At 43.2% G+C, this 27,932-nt stretch overlaps 1 protein-coding gene across 2 annotated transcripts in view; it reads right to left on the reverse strand.

Moving 5' to 3' along the window:
• Nucleotides 1-27,603, reverse strand: part of PTCHD4 (patched domain containing 4) — an 80,871-nt gene extending 53,268 nt beyond the window's left edge. Inside the window, exons 1-2 of one of the 2 annotated variants that reach the window (XM_058836185.1) lie at nucleotides 27,032-27,603; nucleotides 1,810-2,290 (exon numbers count right to left, since the gene is read on the reverse strand). In XM_058836185.1, the coding sequence (XP_058692168.1) occupies nucleotides 1,810-2,290; nucleotides 27,032-27,457 (907 nt within the window). In that variant the 5' untranslated portion in view covers nucleotides 27,458-27,603. Of the gene's footprint in view, nucleotides 1-1,809; nucleotides 2,291-26,857 lie in introns of both variants that reach the window. The other variant, XM_058836184.1, reaches the window with a different exon arrangement.
• Nucleotides 27,604-27,932: the final 329 nt, after the last annotated feature.

The raw sequence follows: 27,932 nt of genomic DNA on the forward strand, positions 1-27,932 counted from the left end.
TGCCTTTTGCTTCCTCCTTTGATATGCACCTCCTGACACACAAGGAAAAGGTTGTCAAAATCTGCTAACAAGCATGACCCCCTCTTCACCTCATGCCTTTCTCCATTCTTTGTTTCCTAAACCCACACCCCTCATACAGGTCAGGATCTGTCTGCCACAATCTGGCATGTTCTCTGCCGGCTTTCTTCCCTTCCCCATCTCAGCACTTGCCTTCCATCAACTCCTCTGACACCACAGAGCCATGCACAAATCTGAAGAGCTGGCACAGGGCAGTCTGTGTCAGGGGCCATTGCCACAACTCAGCAGTGCAGATGACTGAATTAGAGGCTTTTGCACAGATTTATCACTATTAATGAGGCTAAACCAAACATTCAGTTCCTTGGGGTCTTTTGCCTCACTCCTCTCTTTCCCTTCTGGAATTTCAACCAATTCCTCCATTCCACTCCTTCCCACCTCAAGCAGCTGTGCCAGAGATTCTGAGAGCAGGACTGATGAGGCCACAGCTCAGCCTTTTGTTTAGCGACACAGATGCATTATTAGATTAAGTAGGAGGTTTAAATAGGCCTAGATTAAGTAGGAGGTTTGGACTGGGGATGCATACACCCACAGGAATTTTCTTAGGGGAAGATAAGAAAATACAGTCTTTTGGGAGATTGAGGTTTTAAGGAAAGTATAAGACCCTTCTTCAAACCTTGACTCTGGCTTGTAACTTTGCATATTTAGTTGACTCTTAGCATAACACAGTACTTGCTCTTGAGGACTTGAAGCGTGAATAGCACTTAAGAAGTTAGCTGTAAGAATGTGGAGCTCTGGCCACAGGTAAGATTCTCTGCTATCAGAAATTGAGCATGAAAATGTTTAGCCCTGGGCTGCCACCACTGAGATATTTCAGAATCGTCACTGGGGTTCAGACTCACGGTATGGCAAAATTCTGACAAGCGTGGATGTGAGGGCACAAAACATTTCCTCCATAATTGAGTTGGGCACCTTTCCCTCTGCCTTTCAAATGCAACTTCCCAGCAAACTCATCAACCACATGGATGCACTGGAAGTGCTTGGAACCAGACAGTTACAGAGAAAGCAATTCTTCTGCCTAAAGAGCTGGGTTTTACACTTGTTCTTCTTCCACACCTTCCCCTGTTTGGGTGGAATGCAAAGGAAATCTGTGCAGCTGATCTAGGATTTCACAAACCAAGGGATTACGTGCCACAGATCCTGACAGGCCCCTGTGCTCCCAGCCGGGCAAACACCACAGCTGTAATCTCCTCTCTGAGATAAAGTCCATCAATCTTATTCTTACACCATCCTGTCTCATTTTGCCCTTCAGGCAGAACTCAAAGAAAAGCCCTTCTGGGTAAGGGTGTTAAAATCTGCCCTCTCTTGGTACCCTCCTATTTAAATAACTCTTTTGGCTCGCCTCCCATCAAAGTTGGGTCAACACATATCCATTTTGTCTGCTGAGCTGACTAGATTTCAATAACAATTTCTCCTTCATTCTGTAGCAGAGATCAATAAAACTGCCCCTCTCTCATGTTGGCTGAGATTCCAGGAATGTCATTTGCTTTTTATTGTTGCTACTGCTTTGTTTTGTCTCCATTTTTCTTTCTTTTTTTATTTTTTCATTTCTTTCTTTTTTTTTCCTTTTTTTTTTTTTTTTTTTTTTTTTGGCAAGCCACAGTTCAATTTAGAAAGATGAAAATGACTTAGACTTTCACTCAAAGTAAAATCTGCACTTTATAACCCAGGATGTAATTTACAATTCTGTCATTAAACTCTGTTAATCCTATTATTATGAAGATAAATAATTACCCATAGCGAAGAAAGGGATTCCCAACAGAGTAGAATTATATTTTCCATCAGTAATGAAAAATATCCCTGCCGCAGTGACACTGGAAATACAGATAGTGAGTACTCCCAGCAGTCCCAGGAAAGGTTTGCTACGCAGGCAGTCCTTCATGGAGCTTGAGAGGGTAGCAGTCAGGAGAATCAGCATCAGGCTCACCAAAATCTTGCCCCTGGCCAAGAGACTGGTCTGGTGGAAGTCCTTCCAGAGGCTAAAGGATGCTAGTGAGTAGAGCTGCAGATCCTGGTGATCCAGCTGCATCTTGTGCATCAGTTTACAGAATTCGCTCTCCCACTTCTCCCCAATGAGGTCCTGGGTGACAGAGCCATATGTTTGGAGGTAGTAAGTGATTTGGATGGCTCTGGCTGATTTGACTCTCTGGTCCTTGCTGTTTGGCACTTCCATAACCCCTCCAAGCTGGTGGCCAATGAAACTTCTCCTTCCATCCTGGGAGAGAAAGCAGAAAAGATGGGCGTGTGGTTATCATGTTTATGACGTGATGCAGCGATAGGCTGTGTCTCCTCTCACAGACATGCCGAGAGCTCTGCTCAGACACCGCTGCACTCAACAGGAGCCTCACCATTCACCTCGCTGGGCTTTGGGATCTGTCCCTGCTCCCTGCCACAACTCTGTCTTACTCATTATAGGCTCATTTGCATTTCTGTGCTGCAGTTCAAGGATTGCTCAGATACTTATTGCAGTCTGGGATTCCCAGATATCCAAGACCAAAATGTTGCATGCAAGCCCCTCACCCCATGGGAGAGAATGACCTTTCACATTTAACTGATGGACAATGACAAATCTCCAATTACTACAAAAAGTTTGAGATGACTATTAATTTCTGGAGGATTTGTGATTTCTTGGCACATTGGAAATTATTTTTGGAAGTCGGAAATGTACAGAAAATGAATTCTGATTCCTCAGGATACAGACAGATCCACAAAGTTTGATACCTACTCTGTCTCCAGAAAATATAATTAAAATCAGACTTTTTGAATTGTTAATTTGAGATCTCATGGATTTGTATCAGTGGCACAGAGAAAAGAATCTACCTTACACCTAAATTTAACCAGGATTTGTTCATTCATACATTTTGAGAGTATAAACCTTGTTCTGGTCTCACTTATTTCGGTAAGTGCTATGATATATAAAACTCCATGACAATCACTAAAGGACACATCAAGTCCACTCAGCCTCTGTCTGTAAACAAGACCAGGCCTTTTTTTTCTGTAAAGTAATCTGGCCCCATTTAAATATTTGGGTTTTTTGTGGTTTTGTTTTTTGTGGTTTTTTATTTTGTTTGTTTGTTTGTTTTTTTATTGTTAGAAGGATTTTATAAGAAAGGTCCTCACTCCTTAGCTACTGGTTGTAGGATAATTGTATGTGTCCCTTCCAAGACAGCGGAAGCCTGTGTGAGTTTAGATCAAATCCAGTTGCAAACTGAGGAATAAGGCTTAGTGATAAAGTTGTTCCAGCACAAGTAATCTCTTTGATAAAAAAAATCTAAATCCAGGGATTGTCTTTTGCACACCAAATAATATTTTGCTTTCTCCCCAGCATAAATTAGATTATCAGTTTTCAGATTTATTCCTATTGTATTTAATAAAAACAAAATTATCAAGGCAGTTGATGTCTAAACTGCCTTGCAGCAGTGGGTTCATACGAGAGAACATTCTTTGCCTAGGCACACTACTGGAATGAGCTGACGACTTGAATTTGGGAGAGGCTCTGCCCTCCACACACACACATGGAAACAGTGATCTGCAAAAAGCTAAAACCATTTGGGGGAGACACTTTAACATGTATTGCATCCAGCATTACCCATTTCTAGAAGCACCTGTGCTGCATGCAGGTCATTATCTGAAATTGCCAGACCTGCTCAGAGCAATGATTCCCATCCTAAGGAAAAATCAGTGAAATGAGGCTTTATAAGACACAGATGTCTTCCAGCATGTTGGCTCATAGAGCAAATAAATATCAGAAATTGGGAGACAGTGTTGAAAATGTTTTATTTACTCACCTTGCCTTCAATCAGGTATGTAAAGGAGGTAATCATCACACTGAGAGATTTCTGCCTATGCCTACATTCATGGCAGGAGCTCACACTGTTCCCAGCATTTGCCTGCCACAGCCCAGGAAATGTGACAAAGTGCTTTTCAGAAGGTTTTGCTTTTTGTTGTTGTTTTTTTTTTTCCCTATCCCCAGTTGTTATTCCCCCCAAAGTATTGCCTTTTGGCAAGGGTATCCTGGCACAAGCTGACACAAAAGGTGAACTGCAGTCTAGTGCCAACTTCCCAAATCACCTGCAGCCTCATTGCAAATGTCACATAAGCAGAGGCAGCTATCACAGAGGGGCAGATGCTGCTGTTCAGGCTCAAAAAAATCCTTGTCCCCAGCATTTCATATTCAAATCCTGTTTGGATTTTTTATTTCTACTCTTTCTAAGGAGAGGTCACACCTAACACTCAAACACTCACAAAAAGTGCATTTCCAAGCTGGTAATTAAAGCTTGAGCAACGCAGTCCTGGCTCACACTGAATGCAACTTTGCAGCTAAAAATCCCCACTTGGCACCGCTTTGAAATTCTGGAGAGAATTTTCACATTTCCTCAGTGTCTGGGCAGTGCTGTCATTCAGAGGCTTGCAGGCACTGCAGGATTCTGTAGCAGCACAGCTCCCAGCCCAGGCAGAGCTCTGTAATTCAGGTTTCATTGATTCACTATGCAGCAGGCACGGCAAGGTTATGGGAAACTTTGTGATGACCATCTGCCTTCCCCAGCGAAGGGTGCAGTGAGCGACGGCAACATTTCAAAGGAGGCAGCAGAGCAGGCACAAATAAATCATGTTCTGCCATATCTCCCATGAAACAGCAGATAACAGCTATTTTTTACATTGATGTACAATAGGGCACCCAGCTCATATGTCAGCAAAATAGAGAGTAAGCTTTCAGATGGAATCGAGGAAATCACAGGTGCCGGATTGCTGTGAGGATATTTTGTCTGTTCCCTTCTTTCAGGACGCAAACTGTTCCCTGTCTAAGCAAGGGTTTTGCCTTTGCTGCAGTTATGGTGTACAGACATGAACGTGGCACCAAAGCACTTGGGAAAATGGAGCTTTTCTCTGATACAGCTCTTGGGGAATAATAGAATCATAGAACAGCTTGGATTGGAAGGGACCTGAAAGATGGTCTCGTTCCAAGCCCCTTCCACAAGTCCAGATTGATACAGACCCTGTCCAACCTGGCCTTGAACATGCCCAGGGTTAGGGCAGACACAGCTTCTCTGCAGTGGTTGCAATCTTAGTGAGGAAAACAGAAGAAATATGGGGGAAAACAGTATTTAGTTCATCCCATTCTATGGGTGACAACAGATGGGTAGGAAAATGGAGAGGCAGCGCTGCCAGCATGACTTTCAGCACCTCCCAGAGTCCAAGACAGGGACCCACCTATTCTCAGGGGAGCTTCAGGGGAGTTATTCACTGCCCCAAGTTCTCTGTTGTTCTCCAGGACCAACCCAGTGAAAGAACAAGGCATGAAGGGCTAAACTCCTGAACTAAGTCCAAGGTCTGGGAAACAGAATGAGGCCACAATGACTTGTATAAGCAATGCCTGAAGAGCCAGGCAGCTTTTGAATAATGCAGAGAACATAGTTCTTCATGAAAAAAAGTGCTTTCTGCTGATAATTAGCATGTCCTTCCTGGTATGTGCCTACATGCTGCTATTTTAAATTTCATAACATAGTTTGATGTTTCAGGCTACAGATCCCTTACACTTTTTACCTACATCTGCTGCTACTCTCTGATACTATATACAGAAAAGCAAACCCCCCAAAATAAGTAATAATAATAGTTATTGGTTGCTCATGATTTTGTACCCATGCATCTCCAGAGGATATACAGCAGAAGATGCTAATTGACTTTAGCAAGGTCACTTGCATGGTTGGAATGTTGTTTCAGGTTCCCAGGCTGTGTCTATGTGTCTTTCTCTCTTATTTTCTAATTTTTTTAAAATGTCTGATGAAATCTTAACAGCGTCTGTTCTTCCAGATTCTGATAGCATGTAATTCTCTCCAGATCTGAGCATCTTTAAAGATGCAATGAAATATAGATCACCTACTGGGGCATGTGATATTTCATCTAAAACAGGGGGCAAGCAAAACTCTTTGCTTCAATGGACATTATTAAATTGTTTTTTGTGTTCTCCCTTCTCTTTTTCTAGTTGCCCCAAAGCCATTTGATATATTTAGACTCTGGAAGGGAGGAGAACGAGAGCTAAGATGACAGGCATGAACAGCTTCACCTTCCTTTTCCCTCAGCATGGTGGAATTTGCCACCTGTGTCTATGCAGACCTGACCTTGCTTGTGGCTGAAAATCCAAACTCCTTTTTTGTTCAGCAATAAGATACACTAATTGTGAATGGATGGGTACAGAAGGAACTCCTACCGTGTTTCAGGCTGGAAATTTGTCTGTAAAGGATGCTTAGACCCCTTAATTTCCTAAGAAGATATGTAAGTGGCATGGGAAGTTTGACTTTCTCCAGAGCTGAGGGCCTCTCAGGTTAAAGGAAACTAGCTGCTCCCACTGAGCTAAACATCTTTTTCTAGTGATAATAGTAGTAGGCACAGATCCTCTCAGCATGCAGCCCAGAGGGACACTAGAAATACTCCTCGCTGCTAAAATTACCTGGTGCCCTTTTTTTTTCATTTCCTTAATATTGTCAGTGCAGCTGCTGCAGGCCCAGCTCGCACGCGGGGGTTCTGTGTGGTCACTGCAGCACCAGGCCTCGGCAGGGCCTCACCACCTGCTGGGCTATTTTCTTTATCCCAGATCACATTAAGTTAGAGAGAAAGTGGGATTGTAGTCAGTGACCAAGTGCCAGGAGGGCCAGCTGTGGGGATTGGCACAGAAGGACATGGTTTAGTGGTGGGCCTGGCAAGTCAATGGCTGGACACAGTGATCCTAGAGGTCTTTTCCAACATGAGCTATTCCATCATTCATCTCTGCTCTGAATGGCATCAGCCTCCACTGGCTTTCCTCTCCCAGGAAAAAGGGAGGGTTTGAGGTACTTTGAGAGGGCTCCTGCCTTCTTAGCATCCCACTCAGCAGAGGTTGGGCTGGCAAGGGTTTTAAAACTCTTTTCAAATCCCTGGAAATGAAGAAAGGAGCCCTTGATCCCTATTGCTTGATCACTCTCATTCAAGTACACCTACAGGACTTTAGCCAGCAAATTTATCTCTATTTTTATTTTTCTTAACTGCTACCTCTCATCAGCTAGAATGAAAGATCATTATCAAGCTACATTATAGAAATGTTGGGATAAAGCATGCCATCCTGCTTGCATGCTATTTTATCTTAAAAGCTTTAACTGTTCAACAGAGGGCAACCAGGAATGTCTGCTGAAATACATTGTGTGATAAACATCCTAATGAAATCAATGCAGTTGTTTCTCCCTCTGATAAGGACATTCCTACTCTACTGTAGGTCACAGAAAGTATTATGCTAAAAACCACAGAAGTTAGGATGAAGCAAGTTGCTTTTCAGCCAACTGCCAGTTTTCAAGGTAAAAAAATAATAAAAAAATTAAATCCCCTTTCATTTAAGGTTTAACATTTCAGGCTGCTCATGTTCCTTTCAGCCTCACTGTAAAACTTTGGAGGAAGGTTTTTTTCTCCTCAATCAAACTGATTTTTCTCTCCCTGTCCCCAGTACAGTTATACATGGAGACCTTGTACCAATCAATCCCTGGTTACACAGCTACCCATCACCAAAAATTCTTGCAGCATTCCTTTCCAGAGTAAAGCACGTAATGCTGATTCATGTCAGCATTTTCCCAGACATTTTCATGTAGCAGTTTTCCTGCCCTTGCAGCTGTGTAGGTGCTCCTGCACTGTTTGCTGTGCAGCTGCTCTGTATGGAAGAAGGACTGAGGGAGCATCCAGAGCATTGAACACTTAGGGCAGCACATTTGAGGTAGAGCTGCACCTTGGCTGGCTGGGAGCAGGGACAGAGTGATGGCCAAGGGGTCTGTTCACACAGCAAAAATTAATTGTAAGAAAGTGGTCATGAGAAGTTATCCAGGAAATAATTGTCTAACTCTCTGCTGCAATAAAGAAGAATTGAGTTATTTATGGCTACCCAGCAATGATGAGGCTCAGCTCACCAGCTGGCCAAGCAAATTTGGTTTGTAGTCACTGTGAAGAGTTGGGCACATCCAAAGGATGGTCTGCTCCATCCTGAGGTACAGGTCAGAAGCAGATTTGTTCTCTGTAGTTGTCTGTCTCTCTCCACTTAAAGCAGAGGTATGAGATTGCTTAAGACTTGACCCCAGATTTTATCATGCTAAAAACTGCCTGACCTGCCTTGTCATTCCTGGCTCACACTGGCCCCTTCACAGATGTGTCCTGCTGGTTAACAAACCTACAGCCCTTCAGCCCCTTCCCAGGGAAATCATGGACTTCTAGGGTGACTTTTAAGTGAAAGAGAGAAGTACACAGAGCGCCCAAAAGGGAACCAGAACCATGTGACATCACTTTCTGATGACTCTGGGCCCATGCCACTACCCTTAGCAGCTTTGGGTTTCTAGTTCTTGATAAAATAAACAAGAACAGATGAAAAGTGTTTAAAGAGACTTATACATTGTAGTATTAATAACAGAGAACAAGAGAAATGTCCCTAGAAATAAATCAAATTATGGAAGAATTCATAAGGGTGCAATAGCAAAACTGTGACTGCCGTTAGAGAGCTCTGCCCATTGGACGAGCTTCTGGCAGTGCACAGGCTGTTTCTGTGTGTCACCTCACACAAGTGCTCCTCACTTGGTTCCTTCAGTGTCACCCTGTCAGGTTTTCTGAGAATCAGTGTGGTCAGGGTTGGAGGGGACCTTTGAAGGTCACCTAGTGCAATGCCCTGCAATGTGCAGGAACATCTGCATCTAGATCAGGTTGCTCAGCCATGTCCAACCCGGACATGAATGTTTCCAGGGATGGGGCATCCACCATCTCTTTGGACAAGCTGTCCCTGTGTCCCACCACCCTCAGTAGGCATCTCTGTCAAAGCAAGGAAAGGATGGAAGGGAAGGAAAAAAGCCTCTAACTTCACCTTCTGCTTCTCTTGCACATCCCTCTGGGAAGAAAATACAAGACAAGCCCTCTCCCTCCCTACACCAGCTTCACTCCACTTCCTGCCTAGACTATATTTCATCTTTACATCCTTTGCAACCCTCCTTCATTCTTTGTCCTATCTTCAAGCTTTTCATTGCTCAGCTGATCCCTTCACTCACAAGGTCAGATTCCAATTCAGTCCATCCCAGATCCCTTCCCAGTTCCTTTTGGAAAAGAGGAATAGATTAAATGCCCAGCAGAGCTTTGTCCACAGCTGTCCTGAACAGCACCTCTGCACCCAAGGACACAGTGATGTCCTTGAAGCTGATGAGCAATATCCACATGTGATCACTCATCACCTTAGGTGATCCTAGGATCACTCAGCACCTTAGGAAGGGTGCTAGAAGATGGAGGGGGGGAGGTGACAGACAGCACAAAGAGAACTGCAAACACTAGGGGTTAACTTTGGAGTACAGCTGGCCTCTCTGCCTTTTTCTTCCCTGCCCTCCATCAGGAGCAGGATGCAGGCACAGCAGTGAAACAGCTTTGGCACAGACTCTTCAGGCAGGTGAGCTGGTGTCTGCACACCAGCCCCACGAGATGGGTGCAGGGGTGAAGGGCACAGCTTTCTTTGGATGCCTAGGAGCCTGGGGATGCAGGGATGGCTTGCTCAGGAGGAAGGTGGGTGGCTCAGCACAGCTTGTTGTAGGGTACACAAGTTCACCTTCCACAGGAGATCCATGTCAGCAGGACTTCTGAAGCCATAGGTTACCCTAGGTGTGTAAATCTACCAGGTCAGGTATTAAAACAAGACTGTCCTTTTCAGCAGGCACAGAGCCCCTGCTCCCTCCTCACCATTCATTGTCCTCAGAATTTGTGCTCTGCCCTGCCCAGGATCACAAGCCCTGGAGGCAGCACCTTGGGACCAGCCTCTGCTTTTCACAGCCTGCCCCTGCCAGTGGAGGAATCACAGAGCAGAAGGTATGGCTGCATCTGGCCCCAAAATCCTTCAGAATGAAGGATGATGGTAAAAGTAGCCAGTGCAGATCAGAGCTTTTGCAAGGAGATGCCAGGTGGGGGAAATCCAAGCTCCTGCATTGCGTGGTAGAACTGTGATTCCTCCAATGCAAACTGGGAAAACATTTAAGTCTCTGCCATTTGCTAAACCGTGAAAACGGCCCAAGTACAATTAAAAAAAGAAAATGGTACTGTCTCTGTGGTCTTGCCCACAGCTACTCTTCATCCCAAAGGATTTTGTTTGTGCCAAGGAGAAACACAGGAATGAATCACTAACAGCAGTGCTTGAGGGAATTGCATAAAACACCAATATTTGGATACATACAGTTAAACACTCTCACTGACACATGCAGGAATGTGTTTGAAGAATGCATTTACAGTCTCTCATGTTTGGCAGTCTCTGTGAATCTGTATCATGAGTACTTTTAATCAATGAATACACAATATTGATTCTGATTTCCTCCACGGCTTAGGTGCAACATTAAAAATGTTCAAAGGAAAGGAAGAAAATTGCAGTGGCTATTAAAAAAATAAGAAATGTTTTTTCAGTGCAGACCAGTGGTCCATCTAGCCAATTTTCAGTCTCTGTCCATTTCTAAACTCTGATGCACCAAGAGAGTGTCTTCCATGACACAGATGGAAGATGACTTTGGGAGTCTCAGGGTATTGTTGATTTTCCAGCTTTTCAACAAAAAAAGAAATTAAATGAGCTGCTTGGTAGGAGGAGTAAGAATGAAACTGTTCAATTTTTTTGATAGATAAATTCTTCTCCTAAATGCGGTGATTTGAATTATATTAGCAACAAAAAGTAAGCAAATTAATAAATTAAAGCTATCTTTGTACCCCAGTGAAATTCAACAGTTTTGTTATCTCAAGAGGGTCATGGATTTCTCCAAATGGAGTAAACAGGACAACATTAGACCAAAATTCTTTCTATCCCTTGAGAATATTTAATCATAAGACTTCTTCAGGTCCATGGAGATATAAGTTAACCAAGATCCTAATTACTAAATTAAAAAAGACAACAGAATACACAAAAAAGATAGAAAGCCTCCTTTGTTGTCTTTCTATAGCAGCAAAAGACATAAAACTGCTTGAAAAACTTCATCCCGTACTCCATAAACCCAAAATAAAGAGATTTTGGTGGATTAGAATAGCATCCAGTGACTGTCCCTAACAGGAGATTCTAAAGAGAAGACCCAGGTTTTCACTGACATATTTGTGGGCCCTCTTGCTTGGTGAGCATCCCACTGTGTGCCTCTTCTAATTGCTTTCCCTACACCACTTGAAGCCCAATACACAGAACAAATAGGAAGGAAACCTGCCAGAAAGTGAAAGGGATAGAATTTGCCTCGTTTTATTACTTCATTTAAAGGAAATGTTAAAAAACAAACAGCAGAGAATAAAAAGTGAGCAGTAAAGCCGATCCACAGGAATCGTTTAAGCTCTTACAATCTGAAGTTTCAATAATGACACAGAAAAGGGTGCTTTTTTTTCTTTTTAAATTATGTTTTATATTGGCAAACATCTCTTTAATTTTATCTGTCTCTGCTCATCCTGTTTTCCCCAGGGACCAGAAGCCAAAGTACTGAAACACTGCAAAAATGTTCTATCAAAGGCAGGAAGAAAAGAAGTAAGTGAGAATCAGACAGAGCCAAGTGTGATGTGGCAAGATTTTGAGGCTAGAGTGGTTTTGAGGTTAATTTACAGGTAACTGGATTAGCTAAACCCAGGCTTTGAATACAAGATGCTGCTGTGCTCTTATCCAAGTCCTAGCAGGGACTTCTACTGTCACAATGCTCAGTAAGACATAACAAGGCACTGCACAAAGCAGATACAGTTGAGGACACTTAACACTTCTAGTTGAAAATTCCTCTTTTCTAAGGGATAATTAATAAGTTTTCCCTCTTTTTTATTATTCTCAAATTTGGCATTGTGAAGCAATTTCTCTACCGTGAAGCATCCCTCCCTTCTCTCCAGCACACACTGGTTTTTAATGAGTTTGGCCATTTGTTAGCTGGAGAGAGCCAAAAAAATGTCTAGTTTCAGATGTTTCCCTTTTTTATTCTCTTTTTTTTTTTTTTTTTTTTTTTTTTTTTTTTTTTTTTTTTGTGGCTCTGGATGAGGATCTGGGAAAGGAGAAATGGGAAGGAGGCATTTAAGTAGGCCTGTGTTTATGCATTAAAATCTAACTCAAGCTGGGGTTCTCCTGACTCCCAACCAGGGTACTTTTGAATTCAGTACATTCATAGAGATTTTTGACATGTTTGAACATCAGCAGGTAGCTTTTATATTTGTAAATTCTGTCTCAAGAAGGTCACTTTGGAATGTGTTCCCTTCATGGCAAAATCTTGCGTCCTTAGTAGCCCATAGAGATGAAGGTGGTGTCATGTGTGATCTTCTAACAGGCATTCTTTAATTCTCATCCCAATTAAAAAGTACAGCCCATGGCATCATGTGGAATTGTTCAAAAACCTGTAGGTGTGCTGTCTGGGGACATGGTTTAGTGGTGGACTTGGCAGTGTTGTGTTAATTGTTGGACTTGATGTTCTTTCCAACCTAAATGATTCTATGATTCTCTGCTTTGGGCTTGCCTTTGCCTCTCATCACTGCAGAGCTTGTACACTGGAGGTTCACTGACACTACGAGGGTTGGATTTCTGTATTTTCTCAGTCATACTCTGTGGGAGAGGGTGTCTTGCACTGTCTCAGCACAGGGCCCATTGCAGTGATATACAAGTGTTACACAACAGCACGAGACAACCAGGAAATTTTACAGCATCCCAAACCCTTCATGCAGAGGTTGCAGGGGGTGCCGCTGAACAAGGTCTGCATGACTGGAAAATTATCTCAGTGCAGCCTCTGTGCTGTGGAGGACTGTGAGGACACAAAGTGCAGCAGATGCTGAGGTCTTGGTTCAGACCATAATCACTGGTGACCAGTGAGGTTCTGGCAGGGCCCAGGACCCTGCTGTGCAAGGTGCTGTGCAAACACGTAGCTGGAGAAGCTGCCCATGCTCCACAAATCTTCCCATTCTGGTGCTGGGCTTTCTTTAGCTGCTGTATTTCTCAGTGTGAACTGGTGATGCTGCCAAAGGAGAGATCCTTTTCCTCTCTGTCCTAAGCTTGCATCTCCTCCCTGCCAAGCCTGGGAGCAGCTGCTCATGTGGTGTGTGGTGAAATGGAGAAATAATCCAGGTTTATGCAAAATGAATGGAGGGGGGGGAAAGAGAAAAAAAAGAAGGGGAAACCAAAGATTTAATTCCCTCATCTCCTCCTTGCTGCCATCTGGCAGAAGGTTTTTTCAATTTTCTCTGCTCAGACCCCCCAGTCTGGTGGTGATATCAGCTGTGCCACACCTGAACGGCTCCTTCCTAAAGGTGGCTGCATTTTACAGCTGGGTATTTGTCCTTTGGTACATACTTTGATTGCATACTTTGGTATGCAATCCCTATTATCTTCAAGGAGAGTTTCTGATTTGGATGTGCCTTTTCAGCCAGAACAAAACTCAAAAAATAAGCCACAATTGAGGCTCTGAGGTGCAGAGTCAGGCTGCCTAACCAAGGCATCAGGTTGGAAATGTCAGGACTACTGTGAAAATGTCAGGACTACTTCACTGTCTGCTACAGGAAAAGAGGAAAACTGGGCACCTCTGGAGGGCAATTTTTATCTTAAATGGACTGGATCTTATTCTTAGGGATTTTAGCTCTCCTAAAGCCTACAATGCCCCAAAGCCTAGTTTATGTACATTCATAAAATGCTTAAAGTTAGGTTATATGTGTTTCTAGATGTACACGTTAATGTAGTGCTGCTGTTAAGAATGAGCTCAAGATACAAAGTAAGATGAATATTTAATTACTGTGTATAAGCATTTCTGGAGAAATGCAGAAATTCTCTGTACATAATATTAGTATTAACAAACATCTTTTCAATTTATTTCAGATATTTCCTTGTGATACATGAAAGCTTTTCTCCCCAATATACATTTTACAATTACTGTAATGCAATAGGTATTAAAAACAAAAAAAAGATTTTTCAAAATCACATGCTGTGCAAAGCGATTTTTCAATTTTATATTAATATAGGCTATTTGGAAAGGTTTTGGTTCTGGCAGAACAGGAAGGATTGGACTTTTAATTCTAAAACAAAAATGTTGCAGATGGTGGGACCTTGTGGTATCTAGCCACCTTTGGATTTCAAGCAAATATTTAGGGAAAGATTCTGATAGATAAAGCCAAAGAGTAATCAGATGGTAAAGCACTTCCAGATGATGGAATTTCAGCATTTGTCTTCTGAGCACTCTGCAAAATCTCTGTCTCCCTGCTGCAATAAACTGCCAATATCTGGCAATCTATTTTGGATGAGGATGGCATTTAATTCCAGTTCCTTCAGTGGGAGCTAATTCCTTATTCAGATTAATGTATTTTAGTTCTTTAGCAACTGTCTAATAATAATTTCCAGAAAGAGTTTTTCAAAGCCCTGTCAGAGATTTAGAGTGAGAAAAAGTTGCAATGGACTTGAGAAGGAGCCTAGATTTTCCCTGTGAAATTATTCTGGGAGGTTTTTTTCTCATGTTATTGCAAACACAGATTATTCCCTAGGATTTTTTGAAAAGCTTCACCTGACATGAGCTTTTTCTATGAAGATAAAGAGGATTTAGCATATCCTCATGCTTACAGAAAGTTCATGGAAATTTTTTTTGGTGATTTGGAATAAAAGTATAGTGGCATTCATCTCACCTAAATCTGAAAGGTTAATGCATAATATATTATTATTTCCTTGTTCCATGATGTCTCTGAATGGTGAGTTTCTCCTGTCCTAATGTAGACATTTAGAAAAACTGAAATTAATTAGTCCTGGAGGTTCACCCTTCTATCCTCTGGTTGCAGATTGGGCCCACTTTAGATTAGATGCTGAATAGAAAAAGGCTCATATTGGAGGAAACAGATGTGTTACTATTGTGACTCTCTGCATGAGCACACACAAATTTCTCCACCACAGACTCTCATTGGAAGGGTCAGAGCCTGACTCTGAAGACCAGACCAGGTCCCATCCTCTGCAGCAAAGGCCTTGACATTGTGAACAAAAAGAGAAGAAGAAATGACCTAATTCCACAATTCTTTTCACAAACATCCCCAGCCATTTCCTAGACAATCGGTCTGCAGTCATGGACAAGGTCTGGACATAAGAAATAGTATGATATGATCCAGCTGAATATTTCATATCTATCCTATTCAACTAAGGTTTAGGACTGTCTGCTAACACAATTTTTCCCTGGCACAACCAGAATACAATTAAGAAATTACAAAATTCAACAGGGACAAAATGGAGCCAATTTGTGACATTAGGGCTATGAGGATTTTCAACATTGAAGTGCTGGGGAACAGTCAAACAATGCATAACATGGCAAAAGGACTTTTACAAATCATCCAAATCCAAATCAAATCACTCATCAAAAATCCACAGTCAGCACAAAACTCCCGAAGAGGACTTGTTTCATTCTAGAAAGATAACAAAAGGAACAAAGAAAAGCAACATTCCTTCAAGGCTTCCCTAACAATTTAACACATCCTATGCAGCCTCCAAAGCACTGTTCAAGCTCTACACAGGGAACTGTGAGTGTCCTGCTGAGCTTGATCTGCAAGAAGGTGAGGGAGGAAGGAGAACATCGAGTACTGAAATGTCTGTACTTGTGAAGCAGTGTGAGAGTCAGAGGTAAAAGTAAGTGCCCTTTTCTCTGGGGGCTGCAAACTCCAACATCAACTTTTTCTTTGACCTTGGTCATGTCATTTCAGTGCTGCACCTTCACTTTGAGATTGGCAGAACTCAGCTAACAGGAATCAGTTCCAAGGGAGGACCCTACATTGCCCTTTGGGTACCAGAATGCAAAAAAAGCTCTTCAGAAAATGGTATTATTTTCTGCTCAGCTTTCTAACTGCTCTGGATCCATTTGTGTAAATTCTGTGACTCAGCTGCTGCTGACATGTTCTCCTTGCTTAATATTATCTGTGAACTTCAGTCCTGTGCAATTCAATTTAGTTTCCTGATAATTAATAGAGATGTTAGATGAGACCAGACCTAACACAAATTCTCCAGATACCCTGCAAGATACCTTCCATAAACTTGTTACATTATCATTTATCATGATTCTTCGTTTACAGTCTTTCAGCCAGTTTCCAATCCACATGACTGATTTCCCATCCAAGACAATCTGAATTAATTTCTCTATTAGGGTTTCCTCATAATCCTGCTCAGGCCAGGGAATGGGTTAGAATGACCTTATAAACCTTTTATGTGTTTGACCTCTTGATGTTACATAGAAGAGGCTCATAAAACTCCAACACCTCTTCGAATTTCTCCAGCAGCACCACAGCCTTCCTTTGTGATGGGAAAAATCAATGTACAGGAGAAATCACAGCAGAATATGAATTCTTGAATGCATAACCTGCACCAAAACCACCATCCCACACCCCAAACTGCTCCTTTACCAAACAATATCTGGAATGTTGTCCTTTGTGTCCACTGTATCCTCATGGAAGAGGCTGTGGGAAAAGCCAATTTAAATGCTTTAGGTGTGAACCTGAGTTTTTTGGGCTTCATCCTGGGCTATTCCCTATCTTGGTTATATTTATTTTATCTGCTGTAAAGGAAATGAAAACACATCCCATTCTGCCTTGTTTTTCTTTGTTATTTTTACTACTTTAAAACGTAATTGGGTTTTCCACAATGAAAGCATCAGAATAGTTCCTAAAGGAGCTTTGTTCAGATCTGTAAAGTAGTAACAAATGATCTGTTTTAACTTGCCTTTTGAAGTGAATGTTGTGATGAAAAGACCATGGATCATATGCAATTACAGCATTTGGCATTTATATAAGACAAATTTTCCTTCACGGATGTCCTCTATCTCCCACTTCCAAAATCTGATACTCGAGGCAAGAAGATGGTAAAAGTTGTAAGGATACAAGTTTTATTCTTTAAGGAGTTTGAAAAAAAAAAATCCACCCTTTTCCTTAAAACTGAATTCCCAAAACCAAAAATGAAATGCCTTGTGAGAGCAGGGGAGCTCTTAAGATTGTCAAGCTTGTGAAATTTATTTTAGGGTATATACCTAAAGCATAATGCTTGTGCTATTCTTGAAGCCTGAGGAAAGAAAAAAAGTTGAGAGACATTTGTAAATCTTCAGAAATGTTCACATTTCTCTGCTGGTATCCCAAATTTCTATGCCATTTACAATGACAAATCTGTTGTGCACCAGCTGGGTGACCAGTGTTTTCTAGATGCAGTTGGGAAATCAGTTATGGACAGGAAAATTAAGGTTAGTTAACAAAGAAACACCACTGTTAGAATATTTATTACCACATATTCCAGCCACTCCTGAACAGAAGTGGGTTTGTCATCTGGATGTAAAAGTCTACATGGTGAAATCTCTTCTGGGGGATATTTTGTGCTTATCTGTGAATAAAACCTCACTCAAAGAGTCAAGAACATGAACAAACTGAACTGTGAATTTTTGGGGAAAGATGCACATGAATATTTTCATGTTGCATCTACTCGGCACTGAATTTGTTAATGTATTAAAATCTGCACTAAGAAATCATCCTGGAAAATGGTTAGAAAAAAAGGTGATTTATATTTAAGTCACAGATTCTGTCAAAGAGATGGAATTGCATAATGAAATACTGCTAACAACATCTTTCTTCTTAATGAACCGCACAATTTTTTACAAACTAAAGTGGCTTGGAAAACTGGAAGCCCAGATCACTTGTCCCATCGATACAGTGCCTTGGTCTTCAGTGTAAAACTGCATTAAGGAGAGCCAGAGCACTCTCCTGGTGGGTAAATTTGTGTGCAGGGGCACTGGGCTGTGTCTTCAGCCAGCTGGGGGAGTTTATTTTGCTGTGATTTTCCTTCTCTAAAGTCTGAACATGGGAAAAAATTTCCTCTTAAAGTGACTTTGGTTTTTTCCCCCCTTTATTTTTTAATCTGAAATATAGTGTGAGGGAAAAATATTTTTGGAATCATGTTGAAAGAATACCTAGAATGAACCATTTTAATACAAAAAAAAAAGGGAACATTTTGTTAGGGGCATGTCAAAATGAAACTGTGGGGAACTGCCCTTATCCTTCCATCCTCCAAAATGAAATTAGTGGCAGAGTAGGCATTGTTTCAAAAGTGCTTTTGGTTTCAAGAGTACTGTAACTTCAGACAGGAAAAGATGCAGCTGAAGATTTTTGGGCCAGTCAGGTCATGCATGATTTAGTCCAGGTAATTCAGCATTTGGAACAGGAGCAGCAAAGCCCTCCATGGCCACTGCAGAGCCGTAGCACCCTTTAGGAAGCTGTTGACACCTGTGCAAAAATGCACCATGTGTGTGGTGAGAATAACACCTGCCCATCAGGCTGACAGCACTCCTGCAATGCTGATGGAAGCAATTACACAAAGTGAAAGAGAAGCAAGGCCTTGTCCTACGTGAGAGCAGATTTTCTGTCTTGTTTCAGTGCCAAACTTGAGCACGAGGGTTAGGTGCCCCAGAACTGGCCCTGTAGGTGGTGTTTATCCTTACATATTGTGAGAGGATACATGGCAGGTGTTTGGGATTCCCTGTGGAAGGATTTAATGGGGCCTCCCAGGACTCCCACCATTAGAACAAGGAAATGACTGTTGCAGGCTGGAGATGGATCTTTAATCCCCCTTGCATTCCCTTGCTTACACTGCATTGCACTGGGAGTCTCAGTGGTGTGTGTTGCCTTCAAAAGTGTGAGGCAGGAAGGCAGAACTGCCCTTTATCTCTTCAAATGCCCTCTGCACAGACAAGCAGTCTTCAGGGCTTGTGTAATTTTTAAAGAATTGTTCTGAAAGACACCAAAATACGCCATCATACGCACTCAGGAAAGGTTGCACACATGTAGTGCCAACTAATTTTTTAGCTATAGACCATTATCAGACCAAAATTTTCTGCAAATTAGCCAGCTAGTGACATGCCAGTCTCATAACCCAGGATCACCCAGCAGTTCCCTGGCTGTGATGCCAGTTTGCTGGGAAGAGTGGATTGGAGGAGGGTATGTTTGGTGGCAAAATATGAAACCAGGGAGAAAAGCTGATCTGGCCAACTCACAGCTGTGAAGGCTGGCTGGTGTCTTGCAGAGCTGCTGCTGGGCATGCAGGAATGCTGTTGTGTAAGAATTGCCACCAGTGTAAGAGTGGTGCTAAGGAGAAGAAAAATCTTCAGCAAAATTTCAAACCAGAGCTGCCACAAAAAAAATTATTTCCAGTTTGCCCTTGAGCTGATTCCACAGTAAATCTTTATAGATGGAAATCTTCCTGCTGCCACCAGCTCACCCTTGCTAGTGTCATCAAAGATCTCCAGCACTTCACTTTAAACTCCTGCTCTCAAGTGGCCTGACCAGTGTAAAATGAGGCCAATTCACACCCAGTGAGTCCAGGGCTAGGGTAATGACATGTGATCATCTCTGCAATGCTCAGGAGCTCCCTCACTGCTCTCTCCCTTTGTAGGATTCTTCACAGCCTCACTTCCAAGAACTTCCATTACTGCCTGTTCCCCACATAAGCACCTTGCCCCTTGGTAGGTAGGAAAACAGAAAACAGGACAAATACAGTGAGAAAAAGAGGTATAAAAGCCTTCATAGCTTGCTCCTTCAGCCTTTCTTTGCCTTCCCCTCTCTTTTCCATCACACGCAGTATCTGCTTTCCTACACTGCTGAAGACTTTAATTTGTATTTAAAGCTGTTTTACAACTCAAGTCCCAGCCACGTTTCATTGTTTGCAGTATGAAGGGGCACTGGATGTGGGGCCTGCATAAATTAAAGGCTTTCAGTACAAATGCGAGATCACGGTTTCCCCAACTCAATTCACCTCTCTTGGAAAACCAGACAGAGGGTTTTTCTACTGTGACTTCAGTAATAACCACTGCATAGAGGTTTTTATCTTAATGTCTGAAGAAGTTTAATATGGGTTTTGCACTTAGATTACTGTTTTCCAAACACCTACCCCAGCCTTACCTACATAATTTTTTGCCTCTAAGAGATGCATATAAATGCATACCCACATATGCATAAACGATGGTAAATAATTTAAGGACTTCTTTTTGGCTGCATTTATCAATCTAATTTTGTCCTTACAAGGTACCTCTCACTTCTACCATAAAATATATATAAGGATCTCTCCTCTCCTCTCCTCTCCTCTCCTCTCCTCTCCTCTCCTCTCCTCTCCTCTCCTCTCCTCTCCTCTCCTCTCCTCTCCTCTCCTCTCCTCTCCTCTCCTCTCCTCTCCTCTCCTCTCCTCTCCTCTCCTCTCCTCTCCTCTCCTCTCCTCTCCTCTCCTCGAGTCTCCTCTCCTCTCCTCTCCTCTCCTCGAGTCTCCTCTCCTCTCCTCTCCTCTCCTCGAGTCTCCTCTCCTCTCCTCGAGTCTCCTCTCCTCTCCTCGAGTCTCCTCTCCTCTCCTCGAGTCTCCTCTCCTCTCCTCTCCTCTCCTCGAGTCTCCTCTCCTCTCCTCGAGTCTCCTCTCCTCTCCTCTCCTCATCTTTCTCTGGGAATATGTCACATCTTCTTTACTAATGCTAATCAATTTTATTCTCCTGCCTTGCTAGGTGGTACCTGAATTTGTTTTAATTCTTGTTACAGATACCAAGAATAGCTCTGTTGTAAGTCTGAAGACAGAAGTTCAGAGCTGCCAAGAGCTCACACAGCCAGTGCAGTAAGGGGTTGCAAAGACCTTTTGGGAAAATGTAGGGATGACTGTTAAAAGATGCCATGACAGTGTAAAAACAGTGGCAAGCATTAACCAAATATTTATTAAAGAAAATAAATGGTTTTTTATGTCCACAGAGGACTATCTCTTTTAGGAAAATGGCAAAGTTCTACTGGGCTTTCTCCCTTTGGCAAGCAGATGACATCCATCCCAGATCCACAGGGATGAGCCATTATTACCAGCAGAAGGGGTTTGTAATTGCATCTTGCTCTTCTCTCCTCCTAAACAACCTTCCAATTATTTCTTTTTTATTATTCACATCAAGGCCTGGCACTGCACAAAAGGCCATGTGCCCCTGCAAGTGCTGACAAAACTAAAAAGTGGAATAGCTGGGAGGGAAAGGCATGAAGCAGACAGCCAAGGTCATCCAAGAGGTCAGTGGAGAATATTTTCTTTGCAGTCTTCTGTATGGCCAGAGCTCTCAGCTGCTGCACGAGAAGGAACAAGCCCCATACCCAAGGAACTTGCTCTCTACACCCCTGGTCAGCTGAAGGTGGAAAGTCCCTCAGAGACTGACAAGAAATATTAAGTTCTGAACTGAAGAGTGGCAATTCAAAAAAACCCACCGAAACACTTGTCCTTGCTCTGTTAGGTCTCTGCTGCCTTTCTGCTGTTTGTTTACACTGGAATAGCTTATCCTGGTACATGTTAACCCAGTTTCATGTTCCCAGTGCAGTCAGGGCTCATAGTCTGGCCTTGCTTTTACAGGAGGAGTTTTCTTAATGCTTGACCTATCAGAGCCAAGGAAGAGACCTTTCCTAATGTACTAAGCAAAGGAAGGAGTGAAAAATTCTCCTAAAAATGCAAGGAAACACTTAATTTCTTGGCCAAGCTGAGCAGACAGGTTGCCTGATTACATCTCCAAAAGCTGATATCTGCAGAGACATCTCCCAGCAAAGGCATAGCTCCACCACCCATCCAGGTGAGAAGGGTCAGGAGCTCTTCCCGGTGCTGCTGGACAGCACAGAAACACAGTTGGAGGAGTACAAGTGTCTTTTTTCCCCAAAATTAGTTTCCCAGTATCTGAGCCAGAAGATGCTCCTAGGCTTCAAACATTTTCCACTTGCTTTCATGCTACTGAGCAGCTATTCTGAGCTCAGCCTGCCCCATCCTGTCTTCGTCTGCGAGGCTGAGATGAAAACTATCAGCAGCCTCCAGCCTCTGTCTTCTGATCTTCTCCCTGCACGTTTTATTATTTTGCTTTGACTTGCTTGAGCTTTTTCCAGCCACAGAGCACTTCACAGAATCCTGAGCCACATGCTTGGATTGGGACAGGTGGTATCACAAATGGGTGCAGAGCCACACTGCCTCTTAGGAAGGATCTGCTCACTGGAGTTGGGGCAATCTCACACTCTGATTTTACTGAAGGGATAATCAGTTTGTGGATATCACTGGTGCATAGATGCCCACACTGATGTTGGTGGGCTCTGGTTTCATATCTTCTCTCTGGTGTCTCCCTCAGGGATATCTAAGGAGGGATTAATCTTACAGCAGCCAGAAAGACTCCACAAATGCAAATAGAGCAAGACTCATTTAAAAGTACAGCTGTTAATGTGAGAAAAATTGAGAATCTGGCCAGTAGCAAAACTTCAATTAGAGGCTTCAAGATGTTAAGTGAATGCAAGTAACGCTTCAGCTTAAGCAAGAGCAGATTCAATATCCAGCTGATGTGTTTATCACAAATGTGGTAATAGAGATTTCTGGTTTATTGGCTGCTATTTCGCCTAGTGTTCATAAATGACTGATACTTAATTAATTGAAGGCAGTATTACAGGAACCAATCTGCTGACAAAGGTTCCTTTAAACCAGCAGTTGTCATATTTATTTTGATCTCAGACAGACAAATTCTCTTTATTTTATAGTTATTATCTTTTCTCAGACAAACTAGCAAATAAACACAAAAAGTTATAAAGAAAGAGTAAAGATGAAATACCTGAAAAAATATTTTTATGCTTCCCCCCACTTCCATATAAAGACTGCATTCAGAAATAATTTTCATTTATTTTTGTTTGCGGTTTTTTTGTGGGTTTGCTTTTTTTTTTTTTTTTCTGGAATAGGACAACAAATTTTCTGTGGTTATGGGCGAATTGGGGTCAAAAAAGCAATCTCTTCCCTCATATTTCACGGCACACAAGAAGTAATCGTCACGTAATCAGTAATTCTGTTTATACCAACAAATAAACTGTGCCTCAGACCACATTCTGGCCTTGGAGGCAGGGGCACAATGCACTCACTTCTAAGAACACCACACACCATTATTGTAAGGATGAAGTGGACTTACCAGTCCAGAGCGGACTCTTTCCCAAGAGTCTCCCATGTCATGCCCAGTCACTGTTCTGGAAGTCTCAGCTGACAAAAACATTGCTGATTTTTGCCAAAAGTTGAGATTTAACAGTTTGATGACTGATGGTGAGTGCTCAGTGTAGATTTGCCCAGACTGTGCAAGTTAAGGCACAGTCCAGACCCCAAAAACAGGAACAATTTTTTTATGTCCTGAACTAAGGAAAACATGAGCAATGTTTCTTCAGGAAATATCTCAAAAGTCTTTATCAAGACTTCATATAGCCAGCTTTGTTTTCCTGCTCTGCCACGGTCCATCTGCATGACCTTGGGCAAGACACTCTCTGGCTGGGCTGCAAATTGCCATGAACAGGCTACTGTGTCCCCAAAGCAACGGGAGCTGGCATTTTCCTTCAGCCTGCTTCACATGCACTTCCCTACAATGACCCCTGAGCAACCAGAGTAGATCTTAAACCCATATCAGGCATTTTAAACTACCATGCAGTCTGTGCTCTGAATGTGAGTGCTGTGTCTCTGCTCCTTCTCTGGTGAGTGGAGAGACCAAGTTCCTGGCTTGGATAGTGAAAGTAGAAGTATTTAGGGCTATAAGTTCTTCCAACACTACAGCAAGTAACAGTTAAACAATTACCCTTTACATCCAGATTTCCTAAGGAAAAGCCAAGCAGTTTCATCAGATTTTGCAGCCCGATAACAGCTGCTTCAAACCTGGAGCAGCCTGCTGAAGCCTGCTTGAGTGGTTCCCACAAAGTTCCTGTGGGAAACCTGCCAAGAGCTCACCCCCTGTCAGCCTTCAGCCAGCTTCACCTGAGAGGTTTAAACTGATTTGGCCTCCATCAGGAGATGAGAAGGGAGACAAAGTGAAAGCTTCTCACAAGGCTTGAGGGAAATAAAAAACTAAAGATGTTTTTGCAGCTCCCAGACGGAGCAGAACAGCTCAACACTGCCGGTGTGGTTCCCAGACCAGCACAGTTTGACACTTGACCCATGTCAGCCGTAAACTAAATACATATGGGGCACCTTCGTGGCTTGTAAACCCCCATTTTGTTTTTAGAAGAATTTTGTTCAATTTGAGGCCATTATTAAAAGAACAAAACAGCAAAACCTACCAGTATTAGCCAAGCAAGACAACCTAGAAGATCCTGGTAGGTCCTAATGGTGCAGGAATGTTTAGCTGAGAAGAATCCCAAGGGCATGAATGAGATGAACACTGGCCCACACTGAATAAGAGCAGGCAGATTTGGCCCTCTTGTTTGCAGTCCCATGAGGTTTAGCCACAGCTTTTCCTTAATGTCACAACTCAGGTATTGAAGAAACACAAAACCTCACAGATACAGAAACAGGAGTTGTTTCCCTTCGCTGAACATCACAAAACTCATCTACCCAAGTGCATGCAGCATCCCAGATGTTTCTGGTTAAACACAATGAGACACCTCAAAACAAGAAATACAGGTGTGAGTTTTCCCAGCCTTTGCTCAGAGGTGTAAAGAGAGGGAGGTCAGTAAGCAGCTTTTTACTGTAGGGATTAAACCAAGATTTTGCCCGTAGTTTGAAAGAGATCAAGAGATGTTGCCCACAGCTTCTTAACCCTTGGTAGATGGGACAACAGAGATGACAGAGATAAACTAGTGAATTAATTTATACAAAACAGCAATTTAATCCCAGTAGCTGGAGCCAAAGAGACCACACAAGGTGAGTCTCTGAAGACACACCATTGCTGAAGACCAGCCCAGGTTCAGGTCTTACCACAGCTCCATGATAGAGTCCTTACCATACAAGAAGAAGGAAAATTGTGGCAAAGTGTGTTTCTCTTTCTCAGTAAAAGCAGGAACTCTCCCTACCCACTCCTAGAAATGGGTTTAATTGCTGGCTTTTCTCTGAAGTGCAGTCCACATGCCCTTTGGAAGCTTTAACTCCTTTCACTGAGGAGAGGGCTCTCTGCTCTGTCCAGATTTAAACTGAGTTACTTAAGGGTGTTTATTCCCTCACCCAGAAGATGAAACAACTCCTTGGGGGATTGAAGGGGCTGGGATGGTGTTTGGCAGTGCTCAGTGTTAGACTCCTATGCTTTGGGAAAACCCTTCTCTCTTGTGTGAATTATCTGGCAATACAATAAATGGCTAATCCAGATCATATTGTCTTTTCCTTTGCTTTTATCTTAAAAAAGAGGAGGAGCTGTAAACAATCTTCTAATGAAAAAACACATTGCAAATAACCACATCCTAGTTTTGATAAGATCAGTTAGGGTTTGTCTAGAGAAGAAAATTAACCTGGATTGAAAGAGTAGGGTGACTATTCCTGTATAAAGCTGGTTTATAACACCCTTTAGTCTAGACTATCAGTGCTCTCCACTGAACTACCTTAATTTTAATTCTAAATATAAGCAAAATGTAAAGGATACACTTTAATTCTGCAATAGCGGGATTGTCTTTGCAGCACACTAGAAGATAAAAATTGTTTGGGGATATTTAATCCAGAATAACTTGTTTTTCTGTGCACTCCTTGCACTCAGGACTTTCTAGCAGTAGCAAGGACACTTTTACATTTCCACACACTCAACTCAGGCAGCCACAACTCTGTACAAAGCAATTACTGTAACATCTACAGCCACAGGACCAAGTCCAAGCTGTTCCACCTGGCACTTTTACTGAAGAAAAAAGACAATCTAATAAAATCAATCTATGTCTCTGCTTCAGATTTCAGAACAGGGACTGACTTTAAGGGATGTTTTTCTGGTAAATGTGCAGTAAGAAACAAATTATAACTGCAGGGTCTTAGTGCTGATACTTCAAAGAGCATGTCCCTTACCCCGAGGAACTCTTTGAAAAAGGGGGAGAGGTAACCCCAGAGATCTCTGGTTTACAAGAAAGAGCATATCCCCTCCCCTATGACCTGAGCCTTGACTAAATTGTGTCTTAGGGAGTTTGTTACACTCTGTTAAATAAATCCTGCCTCTGCTGCAATGCCCAGGGGACCATGCAGATATACTGTAATACACAAAAACTTCTTTCATGAGCTAGCTGCAAACTTTGTACCTTATTTACTCACAGCAGGTTAGTCCTGGTGAGCAGAATTGCTCCAGATGGGAGGGAAAGCAGATGGGTGCTTGTGTGCCAGGGAAATAGTCCTGAGATAATTTGTGCCAAATTGTTTATTCTTTTAATTGAGAGGACTGAAACTTCTTTCACCTTTTACCTTGTTTCAACTTTGCTGGAAACCTCTATCTGGTGGGATCCATCCCAAAACTCCAGCCCATCCATCAGCGACAGAGTTAATAATTTTTACACTGAGAAAAAAAAAAAAAAAAAAAAAAATCCCACTTCCCTTCACCTTCTTTGCATGCAGGTAAAGAAGGCAGGACATCTGAAATTGCTTCTGGCCCAAACCTCCTGCTACCCCTACAGCACTGGCAGGGGCAGGGAGACACAGGACCTCACTGTGCCTTTGAGGAAAGCTTTTTCTGGCCACATTAAAGACAAATTATCCCACCACAGCAGTGAGGCTGGAAAGGGTGATAGTGCAAACCAGCTCTCAACCTCCCACCGACCTCCTGTCCCTTTCCCCCCATGTATTGAACCTTCAAGGCATTGCAAGGTCTCCCGGTGCTCAGGCTCTTCTCCGCTCCCTTCTTCTGCTCCGGCAGCGTCCAGTTCCCCTCCCTCCCTCCTCGCCCAGAACAAAAGCAAGGCACCAGGACTCAGCTGCTTCACGAGGAAAGCCCAGATCACACACATTTCGATAGAGAGAGATAGATATGATTATATTTCTCTTTGCTGTTTAGGACAAGAAATGAAGTGCTGCCTCTTTAATTGGCAAAAGCATGCAGTAAGAGCATACCTTTAATTTAGTGTTGGGATAGCTCACTTGCACCCTGGCTGTTGTCTTATTGGAGAGGGCAGCCTGCCTCAGATCCTCTAGCACTGAAATAATATCATCCAGCACGCATTTCTTATCCTGATTTCTCAACACACACAGATGGGAAAAAGTATAATTATAGCCTTTGTAGTTCACCTTCATTTCCAGCACGGCTCGGTGGATCTGCAGGATCACATCAGCCTGATGCAAAATATTGCCTCCGGGTTTGGAGAGGAGAATCACCCTGCCATACCTCCCCGGGGTGTGCAAGTCCGAATACAGCTGGCTTTTGGATTGATCGAGGGAGAAAAGGCTGCTGGCTAAGCTCCTCTCGATCTTGGCCAGGCTGTGGCTGGGGGCTACCAGGCTCTCCAGGTCAGTGTCAGGCTGGAAGCGGCTGAGCAGGCTGAAGCCGAAGATGATGGTCAGGACTGCGGGCACAGTGAGGAAAAACACCGGATGCCTGCTCACGAATAAGCCCAGCTTGTAGAAAAACGACTGGAGCCCTCTGTGTATCACCTGCCGCAGCATCCTCCACCAGATCCAGCCTGCAGATGCTCCTGGCCGTCTTAGAAAGCACATGTGACATGTGTAGCTCCTTACCCCTTCCTGCCAGTTTCCCTTTCTCTCTCCCTCTCTCTCTACTACTCCTTTAAAAGACTGCAGCAAGTTGCAGCAAGACAGCCAAATATTGATCAATGGGGTGTGTGTGTGTGTGCGTGCGGGTGTGTGTGTGTGCCGGAGATGGAAGGGACCGGGCAGGGGAGGGAGGGGAGCGGGGGGGGGGTGGGGGGGTCCTTGCCTTTTTTTCCCCTCTTTCTCTCCTTTTTTTTCCCCCGCTCTCCTCCCTCCCCCCAAGGCAGGCAGCATCGCCGTCCCCCTTCCCCTCCCTCCCCTCCCGCCCGGTGCCCCCCTTTCTCCGGCGAGGCTCGGGCGGTGCTCCGGGAGCGCTGCCGGCTCCGCAGTGCCCGCTCCGCTCCGCGCCCCGCGCAGCCCCGCGCCCGGCCCCGCTGCTCCGGGAGCTGCGGGCAGCGCTGCCGCTCTCCCCCTCCGCCCC

This window comes from Poecile atricapillus, chromosome 3, assembly GCF_030490865.1.
Source record: "Poecile atricapillus isolate bPoeAtr1 chromosome 3, bPoeAtr1.hap1, whole genome shotgun sequence".
Lineage (NCBI taxonomy): Eukaryota > Metazoa > Chordata > Aves > Passeriformes > Paridae > Poecile > Poecile atricapillus.